At 43.8% G+C, this 14,874-nt stretch overlaps 1 protein-coding gene across 1 annotated transcript in view; it reads right to left on the bottom strand.

Annotated features, from left to right (window-relative positions):
• The window catches only part of LOC124727193 (translation initiation factor IF-2-like), an 82,793-nt gene extending 68,234 nt beyond the window's left edge, over positions 1–14,559 (bottom strand). The window contains exons 1-2 of the mRNA XM_047248468.1: positions 14,555–14,559; positions 7,100–7,392 (exon numbers count right to left, since the gene is read on the bottom strand). Coding sequence (XP_047104424.1) covers positions 7,100–7,392; positions 14,555–14,559 — 298 coding nt within the window. The remainder of the gene's footprint in view (positions 1–7,099; positions 7,393–14,554) is intronic.
• Between the last annotated feature and the right edge of the window lie 315 nt (positions 14,560–14,874).

Genomic DNA, 14,874 nt, shown 5'->3' with positions numbered 1-14,874 from the left:
CTTGTAAGCCCTGACGAAGGTCTGTTCCTAAAGACTGGAAAGAAGCACAGTTCACACCAATATTGGAGAAAGGAAATAGGAGTAACCCATTGACTTACAGACCCATATCACTGACCTCAATTTGCAGTAGGATATTGAAGCATATACTGTACTCGAACATTATGAATCACCTTGAAGAAAAAGACTTATTGATACATAACCAATACGGATCAGAAAATATCGTTCTTGTGCAACGCAGCTAGCTCTTATTTCTCATGAAGTAATGAATGCTGTCGACAAGGGATCTCAGATCGAGTCCATACTCCAGATTTCCGGAAGGTTTTTGGTACCGTTCCTCACAAGCGGCTATTAATCAAATTGCGTGCATATGGAGTATCGTCTCAGTTGTGTGACTGGTTTCGTGATTTCCTCTCAGAGAGGTCATAGTTCGTAGTGATAGACGGTAAATCATCGAGTAGAACAGAAGTGATACCTGGCGTTCCGCAAGGTAGTGTCATAGGCCCTATGCTGTTCCTGATTTACATAAATGATCTAGGTGATAATCTGAGCAGCCGCCTTAGATTGTCTGCAGATGACGCTGTAATTTACCGTCTAGTAAAATCATCAGACGATCAATTCCAATTACAAAATGGTCTAGAGAGAATTTCTGTATGGTGCGCAAAGTGGCAATTAGCACTAAACAAGGAAAAGTGCGACGTCATCTACATGGGTACCAAAAGAAATCCAATAAATTTTGGGTATACGATAAATCGCACAAATCTAAGGGCTGTCAATTCCACTAAATACCTAGGAATTACAATTACGAGCAACTTAAATTGGGAAGACCTCATAGATAATATTGTGGGGAAGGCGAAACAAAGACTGCGCTTTGTTGGCAGAACACTTAGAAGATGCGACAAACCTACTAAAGAGACAGCCTACATTACACTTGTCCGTCCTCTACTGGAATATTGCTGCACGGTGTGGGATCCTTACCAGGTAGGATTGATGGAGGACATTGAAAAACTGCAAATAAGGCCAGCTCGTTTCGTGTTATCGCTCAATAGGGGTGAGAGTGTCACTGATATGATACGCAAGTTGGGGTGGCTGTCACTCTTTGCGGCGAGATCTATTTACGAAATTTCAATCACCAACTTTCTCTTCCGAATGCGAAAATATTTTGTTGACACACACCTACGCAGGTAGAAATGATCATCATAATAAAATTAGAGAAATCAGAGCTCGAACGGAAAGATTTAGGTCTTACTTTTTCCGACGCGCCACTGGAGAGTGGAATGGTAGAGAAATAGTATGAAAATGTTTCGATGAACCCTCTGCCAGGCACTTAGATGTGAATTGCAGAGTAACTGTGTAGATGTAGATGTCCATGTAGTGACGCTAATTCAAGATGTACAGGGTGGTCCATTGATAGTGACCGGGCTAAATATTTCACGAAATAAGCATCAAACGAAAAAACTACAAAGAACGAAACTCGTCTAGCTTGAAGGGGGAAGCCAGATGGCGCTATGGTTGGCCCGCTAGATGGAGCTGCCATCGGTCAAACGGATATCAACCGCGTTTTTTAAAATAGGAACCCCCATTTTTATTACATATTCGTGTAGTACGTAAAGAAATATGAATGTTTTAGGTGGACCACTTATTCGCTTTTTGACAGATAGCGCTGTAATAGTCACAAACATATGGCTCACAATTTCAGACGAACAGTTGGTAACAGGTAGGTTTTTTAAATCAAAATACAGAACGTAGATACGTTTGAATATTTTATTTCGGTTGATCGAATGTGATACATGTACGTTTGTGAACTTATCATTTCTGAGAACGCATGCTGTTACAGCGTGATTTCCTGTAAATACCAAATTAATGCAATAAATGCTCCGTCAACCTCAATGCATTTGGCAATACGTGTAACGACACTCCTATCAACAGCGAGTAGTTCGCTTTCCGTAATGTTCGCACATGCATTGACAATGCGCTGACATGTTGTCAGGCGTTGTCGGTGGATCACGATAGCAAGTATCCTTCAACTTTCCCCACAGAAAGAAATCGAGGGATGTCAGATCCGGTGAACGTGCGGGCCATGGTATGGTGCTTCGACGACCAATCCACCTGTCATGAAATATGCTATTCAATACCGCTTCAACCACACGCGTGCTATGTGCCGGACATCCATCATGTTGAAAGTACATCGCCATTCTGTCATGCAGTGAAACATCTTGTAGTAACATCGGTAGAAGATTACGTAGGAAATCAGCATACATTGCACCGTGTAGATTGCCATCGATAAAATGGGGACCAGTTATCCTTCCTCCCATAATGCCGCACCATACATTAACCCACCAAGGTCGCTGATGTTCCACTTGTCTAAGCCATAGTGGATTTTCCGTTGCGCAATAGTGCATATTATGCCAATTTACGTTACCGCTGTTGGTGAATGACGCTTCGTCGCTAAATACAACGCGTGCAAAAAATCTGTCATCGTCCCGTAATTTCTCTTGTGCCCAGTGGCAGAACTGTACACGACGTTCAAAGTTGTCGCCATGGAATTCCTGGTGCATAGAAATATGGTACGGGTGCGATCGATGTTGATGTAGCATTCTCAACACCGACGTTTTTGAGATTCCCGATTCTCGCGCAATTTGTCTGCTACTGATGTGCGGATTAGCCGCGACAGCAGCTAAAACAGCTACTTGGGCATCATCATTTGTTGCAGGTCTTGGCTGACGTTTCACATTTGGCTGAACACTTCCTGTTTCCTTAAATAACGTAACTATCCAGCGAACGGTCCGGACACTTCGATGAAGTCGTCCAGGATACCGAGCAGCATAGGTAGCACACGCCCGTTGGGTATTTTGATCACAATAGCCATACATAAACACGATATCGACCTTTTCCGCAATAGGTAAACGGTCCATTTTAACACGGGTAATGTACCACGAAGCAAATACCGTCAGCAGTGGCGGAATGATATGTGATACCACGTACTTATACGTTTGTGAGTATTACAGCGCCATCTACCACAAAGCGAAAAAAGTGGTCCAACTAAAACTTTCATATTTCTGTACGTACTACACGAATATGTAATATAAAATGGGGTTTCTATTAAAAAAACGCAGTTGATTTGCGTTTTACCTATGGCAGCGCCATCTAGCGGGCCAACCATAGCGCCATCTGGTTTCCCCCTTCAAGCTAGGCGAGTTTCGTTCTTTGTAGTTTTTTCGTTTGATGCTTATTTCGTGAGATATTTGGCCCGGTCACTATCAATAGACCGCCCTGTATACACAGTTTCTGATTGGGATATCTAACTGATTTCGTTAAATATTTAATATTAGATTGTAGCTCGTAGTGAGTAGATTATGAAAGCATTTAAAATTTTTAAATTTCGTAAATAATTATATCAAATACCGAAAGCAAAATTTTAGTTGCTCCTGGAAGCCGATAGTTAGGAACCTACAACTGGAATTGTGTCTCATGAAGCGGTCTGGCTGTTTACTAAAAGAGCCACACTTATCTGTTACAGTCCTAGAAATACGTCTGTTAATGGTATCGAAGTCTGCTGTCGGCCCTACTCGCTACGGACCTCAAACAATGAAGCAGTACTACTCCCAGACTGGTCACACTTGACAGACGCTCTGTACTGCCGACAAGTTTACGTTTTTCGTTAACTATCCCTGCAACTGTTTAACTTGTTCGCTCAGTTTTATACGATAATACCCTGACTGAATACACTGAGGTGAAAAAAATGATGGGATACTTCCTAACATAGCGTTGGAACTCCTTCTGCCCAACGTAGTGCACCGACTCGGCATGGACTCAACATGTCGTTGAAAGTCCTGTGCAGAAATATTCAGCCATGCTGAGTCTATAGCCATCCACAATTGTGAAAGTGTTGCCATGTAGGGTTCTGTGTACGAACTGACCTCTCGATTATGTCCCATAAATTTTCGATGAGATTCATGTCAGACGATGAAGGTTCAAATGGCTCTGAGCACTACGGGACTTAACATCTCAGGTCATCAGTCCCCTAGATCTTAGAACTACTTAAACCTAACTAAGGACATCACACACATCCATGCCCGAGGTAGGATTCGAACCTGCGACCGTAGCGGTCGCGCTGTTCGATACTGAAGCGCCTAGAACCTCTCGGCCACCAGCGGCCGGCTCAGACGATGAAGTTGGCCAATTCATTCGCTCGAATTATCCAGAATGTTCTTCAAGCCAGTCGCGAGCAATTGTCGTCCGGTCACATGTTTGGGAACATAAAGTCCATGAATAGCTGCAGATCGTTTCGAAGTAGCTGAAAATAAGCATTTCCAAAGACTGCTAGGTTCAGTTGGACCAGAGGGCCCAGTCCATTCAATGTAAACACAGCCCACACTATTATGGAGCCACCACCGTCTTGCACAGTGCCTTGTTGACAACTTGGGCCCATGGCTTCGTGCGGTATGCACCAAACTCGAACCATACCATCAGCTCTTACCAACTGAAATCGGGACTCATCTCACCAGGCCACGATTTTCTAGTCGTCTAGGGTCGAACGGATATGGCCACGAGCCCAGGAGAGGCGCTGCAGGCGACGTCGTGCTGTCAGCAAAGACACTCACGTCGGTCGTCTGCTGTCATAGCCGTGAACGCCAAATTTCGCCACACTGGCCTAACGGCTACGTTTGTCGTACATCCCACACTAATTTCTGCCGTTATTTCACGCAGTCACGCACTGACAACTATTCGCAAACACCTCTGCTCTCGGTCGTTCAGTGAGGGCCACTGTGTTGTCCGTGATGAGACAGATCATATAGTGAGATGACGAATCATGGGATGCCGATGTGTTCATAATTTGGAATTCTCGGCACACTCTTGGCACTACGGGTCTCGGAATAGTGAATTCGCTAACGATTTCGGAAATGGAATGCCCCATACTTCTATCTCCGACTACCATCCCGCGTTCAAAGTCTGTTAATTCCCGTCGAGGGTCCGTAATCACGTCGGAGCGTCCGTAACCACGTCCGACATCTTTTCACATGAATTGCCTGAGTAGAAATGACAGCTCCACCAATGCACTGCTCTTTTATACCTTGTCTAGCGATACTACCTCCATCTGTATACGTACACATCGTCATCCCATGACTCGTCATCTCACTATATTATCTGTCTCATTGAGAACTAAACGATATTTCGTGAATTACAACAATTACTTCACCATTCTTGTTGCCAAGGAACTTTTCTCAGAGAAATTGTTACTGTAGCTAAGAAGCTTATCGTAAGGGCATCAAAGACATCAGCTTCAGTATCTGTTGATTGTTTTCTCCTTCGGTTAATATTATGCAAATGCTGTGATAATAATGACAGCAAAAACTAGAACTCTCTCTACCAGATTTTTTAGAGGCAATTAATTATTTTACTCCGTGCGAGAACATTTGGAGGAGTGGTTGATTCTGACATTATAGAGCTCTCTTCGAAACTCTGTTGGCCACACAGATGTAACTTGTCACGTAAAACGAAGTCTGTTCGAGTGTGCGTTTCCACAACTGTAATATAAATCGTATGTTCATTTATAAAGAACATACACTTCACAATACAATGCAGATAAAATATTCTTAAAATCGCGCTGCACAGCTTTCAGAAACGACATTTTCCCGTAGGGAACCACCACAAGCTGCTAATTTTATTTCTTGTTTTTATTATTGTGTAACAGCGAAAACTTGAAAAGTTCTGCCAGTTCTAGAATAATAAAAATTTAAAAAATAAAATTAGTGGCTTGTCGTGGGTTTTTATAACACAAAACAATGCAGGTAGTTTTTCCATTATACATTTAGACTTTTACTTAAAGAGCATTTTCATTGGTCACTGAATTATTGCACGATTTTTATTTAATTTTATTTTTTCAAAACTTGGAATACGGACTGAAGATAGGTCACATTTTAATTTCTTACGTATAAGATGCTAGCGCACTTAGTGCTAATTTTCTTTTTATATGACGTGACTGCTTTCTAAGTAACCATAGGTTCAAAGTTATGACTGCAGTTTCATGCGTTTAATCTTGACAATCGAGCGAGTTAATGGACCGAATCTGCATCTACATCTACATTTATACTCCGCAAGCCACCCAACGGTGTGTGGCGGAGGGCACGTGCCACTGTCATAAGTGGTTAGACGTTTAATACAAAAGAAAGACAGCGTACAATGAATAAAACTGGTGGTAATACAGAAAATAGCAGTTTCATAGTGGAAATGCTAGAAAGTGTAACGCAAACTTGCTTTTCAACCTGTGGGTACAATGTACAAAATAAATTAAGACAGCATATTTGTTAAACCATAAGAAAATCTTTCTTTTTGAAAAATCTTACGAGTGTCTAGCTCGCGTGCATAAACAGACATTAAATATTAGGACTAGCTTCAGTTGTCAGCGCAACTTCCTCAGATCACGTTCGTATCGAGATGCAAGTTGAACAAAAACTGGACGTATCATTACTAACCATATCATGCAATAACTCGCAGTTGTATAAAAGGCCAGTTCAATGGAAATTTCTTGGGTTGTCAGCACAACAGAAATGAGATTGGTTCTACACCATGGGTAACAAAATGGTAGTCAAGCACAAAACATAAAAAGATCGTCGTTACACCATGGAACTCGTCGAAAGCAAAATAACATTATTGAGTGTCCAATAAAACTAACATGAGTGTCAGTCATTCATAGCCACGACATAAAATTTTTTTTTTAATTTTAAGAAATTACGTAAGATGTCTTTGTCCTTCCTTGAAAAGTCAGTCATTACTGGAACTGCATAATCGCCAGGACATGCAAAAAGAAAGTTCATCGTAAGTATAGCTTCAATTTACGTGGAAGTCAAGGGCTAAACTGGGTTAAAATTAGAAACAATCCTTTTAAAACCAAAACTGGTGTAGAATTCTGGGAAGGTCGCTGAAGATTCTTCTTAAATACAAGGAGAAACCATTTTTCCACATTTCTAAAAAGCGAAAGGTATTTTGTTTGTTATTTACAGCTAACGGTTATAACTGTAAAGCAAGAACGTGAGGACGTTCAATCGTTGCGAAGACTAGTGGCGGGTGGTGTGGCGTGAAGCGCTCAGCGGCGACCCACTGGCTGGAGCGGCGCGGCGCTGCGCGGCACCCACCTGTGTGAGCGCCTGGCTGGGGCGCAGCGACGCCGGGACTGCCGGCGCTGGGCGTCGCGTCGCCAGCGGCGCCGCTTCCCCCCCTCCCCTGCTGCTCTCCCCCTCCCCCTCACCCCTAGCTTGCTGACCCACGCCATCGCGGCCGCCATTGGCGCGCGCCGTCACGTGCGCTGCTCCCTTCTGGAAACGCCGGCCACCGTCCCCTCCCACTGCTATGAATATTTGCACCTTCAGCGCGAAACGTGGCCAAGGTTGACAACTACATTGACGAGCCAAAACATTATGACCGACTGCTTATTACCGTGTTAGTCCAGCTTTTGCAATCTGGTACAGCAGCCGTGCTCCGTGGTATGGATTTGACAGGCCCTTGGTAGGTTTCCAGAGGCATGTAGCACCAGAAGTCTACACACAGACCACGAAACGTACGTAAATTAATGGCCAGCGGTACCTAGACGCTGAAATGGATCCGGATAGTATCTCAGATGTGTTCCATCAGACTTAGATTAGGCGAATTTTGCGCCAAGTTTTCATCGAGAGTTCGCAACCAAGCTCTCTACAACACTGCTGAAATGCTAAGGCTCGGTCTAGTAGCAGTGGGTGTCAGCGAAGTGAAATGGAAAGCAGATAACGATCTCTGTTCAGAAGAGTATCGGAAAATATCATCAGCACCAGAAAATGGTATAATGGGACTAGGATTCGTTGTGAATAGGAAAGTGGAGCAGAGAAATTTGGAAATTTTTGGTGAGGTCTTATGGGACCAAACCGCTGTCATCGGACCCTAAGCTTACACACAATTTAATCTAACTTTAACTTACGCTAAGGACGACACGCACACTCGTGTCCGAGGGAGGAGTCGAACCCCTGACGGGGGGAGCCACGTGGACCGTGTGGAGCTGAGAGTTAGCCAGTGCAAACAGTTCGGTGATAGGGTTGTTCTCATCAATTCGACCAAACCAATGCCAACAACCGTAGTTCAGGTGTACATGCAAGCAGAACATGGAGGGATGGAGAAAATATAGGAGCATTTTTCAACGATTAATTCAGTATGTAAAGGGAAATGAAAATTTAATAATCATGGGTCACTGGAACGCAGTCGTACGAGAAGGAGTAGAAGGTAGGGGTATCAATGATAGAGGAAAATATTAATAGAATTCTATGGTAAATTTCATCTAACAGTGAATACACTCTTCAAAAGTCACAAGACGAGGAGGAATACTTGGAAAAGGCTAGGAGATTCGGGATGATTTCAGCTAGATTACATCATGGTCAGACAGATTTCAAAATCAGATATTGGATTGTAAGGCGTACCCAGGAGCAGATACAGACTACGATCACAATTCAGTACTGATGGAGAATACGTTGAAGTTTAAAAGACTCGTCCGGAACAATCTGTGTGCAAAGTAGTGACATTCCGAAGGTTTGAGACATGATTAAATGCGTTTGTATTTCCATGAGGTCATAGATACTGCGAAAATAAACGCCACAGTAGGTGATTGAGTTGTAGACGAATGAACATCTCTATAAAGCACCATCACAGAAGTTCGACAGAGAAACATAGGTACAAGCAAAGTAGGTAACTGAGAAGAAACATCGGTCAAAAGAATGCATATTTCGATTGATTCACGAAAGAGAGAAGTACCAAAGTGTTCAGGGAAATTCAGGGATACAGCAATATAAATAACGTAGGAATGAAATAAATAGTAAGGGCAGCGAAGCTGAGGCGGACTGCCTGCAGTATTTGAGCCGGAGATTAACAAAGCTTTGGACGACTTCCGATCAAAGGAAGGGGTAGATAACACTCCTTCAAACTACCATCAAACTTCGGGGAAAACATTATCAACAAAATCCCAAAGATGGAACGGGCAAATACGTGCGTGAACTGTCGCGCAGACAGACAAACAGGTCACGCGTTCAAGTAGCTGACAAGAATAATACACATAAGAATAGGAAATAAAATCGAGAATTTGTTCGGTGTCCATCTGTTTGGCTTTCGGAAACGTAAGGGCAGCAGAGAAATAGTTTTGACGTTTCGATTGATAATGGAAGCAAACCTCAACGGAAATCAAGACACGTTCCTAAGATATGCCTACCTGAAAAACCCATTCGACGATGTAAAATGGAGTAAGACGTTCGAAATTCTCCTGGAAATACGGATAATATACAGTACCTGCAGCAACCAAGAGGGTAAAATAAGGATAGAAGACCGCGAACGAAGTGCTTGGATAGGAAGGATATGAGACAAAGAAGTAATCTTTCGCCACTACTCTTAATCTAAACGTCAAACAACCATTTACGGTTATGAAAAATATAAAAGAAATGCCAGGAGTGGGATTAAAGTACAGGGTGAAAGGATATCAAGATTCGCTAGTGACATTGCTATCCTCAGTAAAAGTGAAGAATAATTATAGGAGGTGTCGAATGGAATAAACAGTCTAATGATACAGAATATGAACTGGGTGTAAACTGAAAAACGACGAAAGTGATGAAGAGTAGCAGAAATTAGGTTATTGATGAACTTACGTCAAAACTGGCGACGAGGAAATAGGTGAAGTTAAGCAATTCAGCTACCTTAAAAGCAAAGTAACGCGTAAGGGACGAAGCAAGCAGGACATAAAAGGCAGATTAGCACAGGCTAAGAGAGAACGTTCCTGACAACATACGTCTACCAGAATAAGACATCCGCCTTAATCTGAGGAAGAAATGTCTGAGAATGAATTTTTGGAGCAGAGTATTGCACAGTAATGAAGTATAGACTGTGGGAGCAACGAAGGAGACTGCAAGCGTTTGAGGTGTGATGACATAGAAGAATGTTGAAAAAATGAGGAAGTTTCTCTACAGAATCGGCGAAGAAACGTGGAAAACACTGACAAGAAGAATGGACAGTGTTGTGGACTGGCAAGACAGCCAATCCACAGTGACGGGTAGCTGAAAGGCACGCGTTTAAGCTCACGCAGGCTGGCGTGAGGTCTGGAACAGTTAAAGGAGTTATACTAGCAAGAAAAGTACGTAGCTGCTGGAATACTTAACTTTAATCCATGATTGGTGAACATCGGACTGACGGTACATGCATCTCAAGATAAATAGAAAATGATAATGGCGCATTGCAAGGTCGTAGCAAATGACGTAGCTGAAGGCTATGCTATAGTCACGGCAAATGAGAACGTAATTTGTCAGTGAACCATCGCTAGCAAAGTCGGCTGTACAACTGGGGCGAGTGCTAGGAAGTCTCTCTAGACCTGCCGTGTGGCGGCGCTCGGTCTGCAATCACTGACAGTGGCGACACGCGGGTCCGACGTATACTAACGGACTGCGGCCGATTTAAAGGCTACCACCTAGCAAGTGTAGTGTCTGGCGGTGACACCACATTCCTCCCCCGCAAATCGGCGGACGGTTGTGGCATAAGGCTTCCGCCCGCCGTGGAGAGGACCCCATGTTGACGTATGCGACGAGGTGGGGAGCCTAACAACAGGCGAGGCTGTGCCACCCGCACCCTGCCATTCGGTCCGAGGGGAGCTAGGAAACGCCTGAAAACCTAGTCCAGGGTGCACGCCAACATGCGGTGTATGCGCCCTTAGAGAGACAGGAGGGGCCGAAGGGTCGACCTCCATCGAGCCGGAGCACCCGACGGGCGAAGACGACATATGTTCCGGAGCGGGCAAGACTTCCATGTCGGAGGACAACTGGTCACGGGAAGCGATCGGCGGCGCGTGACCCAGGGAGGCGCCCGGCGGTTGCAGCGACGCGTCCACTTCGGGTGTCGCCGGCGGAAGAACAGGCGGCGGCGGCGGCGGCGGCGGCGCGTCGCCATGGGGCAAAATGGAAGGCAGCGTCGGTAACACCTGGGGCTGAGGCGAGCCAATAGATGGGTCCCCAGGGCGATGACCGGACGGCACCGTCGCTGAAAGCAGACGGGGAGCGGGTGTACCAAGGAACTAGTTTAATACAAGTAAGCGTAACGTTCCCGTGGAACCACTGTCTAATCCCAATGATCGCCCTCTACAAACGAAACTGACGATATTATTGGGTAAATATGTAACTGATAGGGTTCGTCTGCTGTGGAGACCCTCATTCAACTACAACCGCTGGACGGAATGCTCAAAAACACTTGCACCATCATTAGTCTGTGTCAGCCACACGCATCGAACTGCCACAGATCGACGACGCCTGTCGCGCTTTACAGGGCGGACAAGCCTCCGACGTCCACGTGCTATGACTAGGCGACAACTTACGGTTCCACTGTTCGTACACGTCTTTCCACAGATGGACGCGACATCAGTGAGCTAACAGGCAATCAGCTTCGTCGTTTGCGAGATGCTCACTCCCAGAAGCTGGGTCATAACAATCTGCCCGTTTTTCAAATTCGCTGATGTCGGTGGACATGCTGCCCGCATCGTCGCTGGACCGAATCTCATTCGTCTGTGCTCCGCCTTCCTTGCCGCGCCACGTGTCCGCAACAGCACCAATTTGCGTTCAGTATCACCGTGGGAATTCATAATATTTTTGGTGATCACTGTAGCTTACAGGCAGGCTATGTGGTTTTAAATGTACTGCTACCGCTTAAATTTTGGTACATAATCAGCATTGGCGGCCGAAGACTTCCAGCATAAGAAGTCACCCTCATTCTGCCAGTGGCCTTGTCAAAGAGGGTGGAGGAGCAGACAGAGGTTCAGGACAATCCCCTGTCCTTGGTGTGGGAAACTGATCCTAAAAGCAGAAGAATCAGCAATCATCAATGGCATGAGGTTGCAGAAGGCAACGGAGACCACTGCATTAAAGACACGTAGCGTGTATTCATAGGACATGTGGCCTGTAATTGTAAAAGTGTCATGATGGTCCCTTCATTGGCAAAAGATTCCGAAAGAGTCTCCCAATCGGATCTCCGTGATGGGACTGCCCAGAGGGAGAAGAAAAAGACTGAATAACCAACGAAAGAATAGCGTCCTATGAATCGGGACGTGGAATGTCAAAAGCTTGAACGTGGTAAGGAAGCTAGAAAATCTGAAAAGAGAAATGCAAAGGATCAATCTAGATATAGTAGGGGCCAGTGAAGTGAAATGGAAAGAAGACAACGATTTCTGGTCAGATGAGCATAGGGCAATACCTACAGCAGCAGAAATGGTAAAACGGGAGTAGGACCCGTTATGGATAGGGAGGTAGGCAGAGAGTGTGTTACTGTGAACAGTTCAGTGATGGGATTGTTCTTATCAAAATCGAAAGAAAACCAACACCGACATGCCGACGTCGCAAAGTCGAAGATGAAGAGATAGAGAATTTATATGAGAATGATGAAAGGGTAATACAGTACGTAAAGGGAGACGAACATAGAATATTCATGGGCGACTGGAATACAGTTGTAGGGGAAGGAGTAGGAGAAACGGCTACAAGAGAACATGAGCTTGCGATAAGGAATGAGAGAGCAGAAAGACTAATTGAGTTCTGTAATAAATTTCAGTTATTAATAGCGAATATACTGTTCAAGTATCTCAAGAGTGAGAGATATACTTGGAAAAGGCCGGGTGATAAGGGAGATTTCAGTTAGATTACAACATGGTCAGACAGAGATTCCGAAATCAGATACTGGATTGTAGGGCGTACCCAGCAGCAGATATAGACTCAGATCAGAATGTAGTAGTGATGAAGAGTAGGTTGAAGTTTAAGAGATTAGTCAGGAAGAATCAATATGCAAAAAAGTGGGATACAGACGTACTAAGGAATAACGAGATACGCTTGTAGTCCTCTAAGGCTATAGATACAACAATAACGAATAGCTCAGTAGGCAGTACAGTTGAAGTGGAATGGACATGTCTAAAATGGGCAATCACAGAAGTTAAAAAGAAAAACATATCTATAAAGAAGACAACTGCGAAGAAACCATGAGGAACTGGAATGCAGTTGTAGGGGAAGGTTACAAGAGAATATGGGCTTCGAAAACTTCAGCTGATCGATGAGTGAAGGAAGAACAAAAATGTTCAGGGAAATTCAGGAATACAGAAATACAAGTCACTTAAGAATAAAATAAATACTAAGAGCAGGGAAGCTAAGGCGAAATAGCTACAGGAAAAATGTGAAGAAATCGAAAAAGAAATGATTGTCAAAAGGGCTGACATAGCATATAGGAAAGTAAAAACAACCTTCGGGAAATTAAAAGCAAGGGTGGTAACATTAAGAGTGCAACGGGAATTCTACTGTTAAATGCAGAGGATAGACCGGACAGGTCGAAAGAGTACATTGAAGGCATCTATCAGAACGAAGATTTGTCTGATGTGATAGACGAAGGAACAGGTGTCGATTCAGAAGAGATAGGGTATCCAGTATTAGAATCAGAATTTAAAAGAGCTTCAGATGACTTAAGATCAAATAAGGCAGAAGGGATGGACAATATTCCATCAGAATTTCTAATATCATTGGTGGAAGTGGCTACAAAATAACCATTCACGTTGGTCTGTAGAATGTATGAGTCTGGTCACATACCATCTGACTTTCGGAAAAATATCATCCACACAATTCCAAACATTGCAAGAGCTGACAACTGCGAGAGTTAGCGCACAACCGCATCCAAGTTCCTGACAATAATAATACACACAAGAATGGAAAAGAAAAATTGAGGATGTGTTAGATGACGATCAGTTCGGCTTCAGAAAAAATAAAGGCACCAGAGAGACAATTCTGACGTTGCGGTTGATAAGAGAAGCAAGACTAAAGAAAAATCAAGAAACGTTCATAGGATTTGTCGACCTGGAAAAAGCGATCGACAATGTAAAATGGAGCAAGATTTTCGAAATTCTGTGAAAAATAGGGGTAAGCTAAAGGGAAAGACGAGTGATATACAATATCTACAAGAGCCAAGAGGAAATAATAAGAGTGGACGACCAAGAACGAAGTGCTTGTATTAAAAAGAATGTAAGACAAGGCTGTAGTCTTTCGCCCCTAATGTTCAATCTGTACATCGAAGTAGCAATGACGGAAGTAAAAGAAAGGTTCTGGAGTGGAATTAAAATTCAAGGTGAAAGTAATGAGAAGTAGCAGAAACGAGAGCAGTGACAAACGTAACATCAGAATTGATGGTCACGAAGTAGATGAAGTTAAGGAATTCATTTACCTGGGCAGCAAAGAATTCAATGGCGGCCGGAGCAAGGAGGACCTCAAAAGCAGACTACCTGTGGCAAGAAACGGCATTCCTGGCCAAGAGACGTCTTCTAGTATCAAACATAGGCCTTCCTTTGAGGAATACATTTCTGAGAATGTACGTTGGGAGCCCAGCATTGTATGTTAGTGAAAGGTGGATTGTGGAAAAACCGGAACAGAAGAGAATCAAAGCATCTGAGATGTGCAGTACTATAGAATTGGTAGGGTGAGTGCTGTGCGAGCGATCTCCTACGTGAACAAACGGCTTGTCTTAGCTTACCTCTAGTGGATCTCACCTCATCCTATTATTATACGGTCACTGCCTCTTAAACTTTTTGAGGTAAGCACCGCATATTCATTTAATGGTTGTAGCTGATTCTAGTTATTGTGCGACGATACCATAAACAGTTACAGGTTTTCTGGTCTGTTATACAAGTAATTCAGTTGCCTACCACCGGGTTACATGCAGCCAACGACGTCTTCAAATACCATGATCAACATTTCATATTCTCTCGCGTGCTATGAAAAAACTATTATCCCTCAAGAAAAAATGAACAGGATCTTTTCGCAGGAAATTTAATGAAGTTAAATTTTGTACTGGGTATGTTTTCTCTGG

The sequence above is a fragment of the Schistocerca piceifrons genome, chromosome 1, assembly GCF_021461385.2.
Source record: "Schistocerca piceifrons isolate TAMUIC-IGC-003096 chromosome 1, iqSchPice1.1, whole genome shotgun sequence".
NCBI lineage: Eukaryota > Metazoa > Arthropoda > Insecta > Orthoptera > Acrididae > Schistocerca > Schistocerca piceifrons.
The sequence above is the reverse complement of the archived record's forward strand: the minus strand, read 5'-3'. Positions and strand labels throughout refer to the sequence as shown.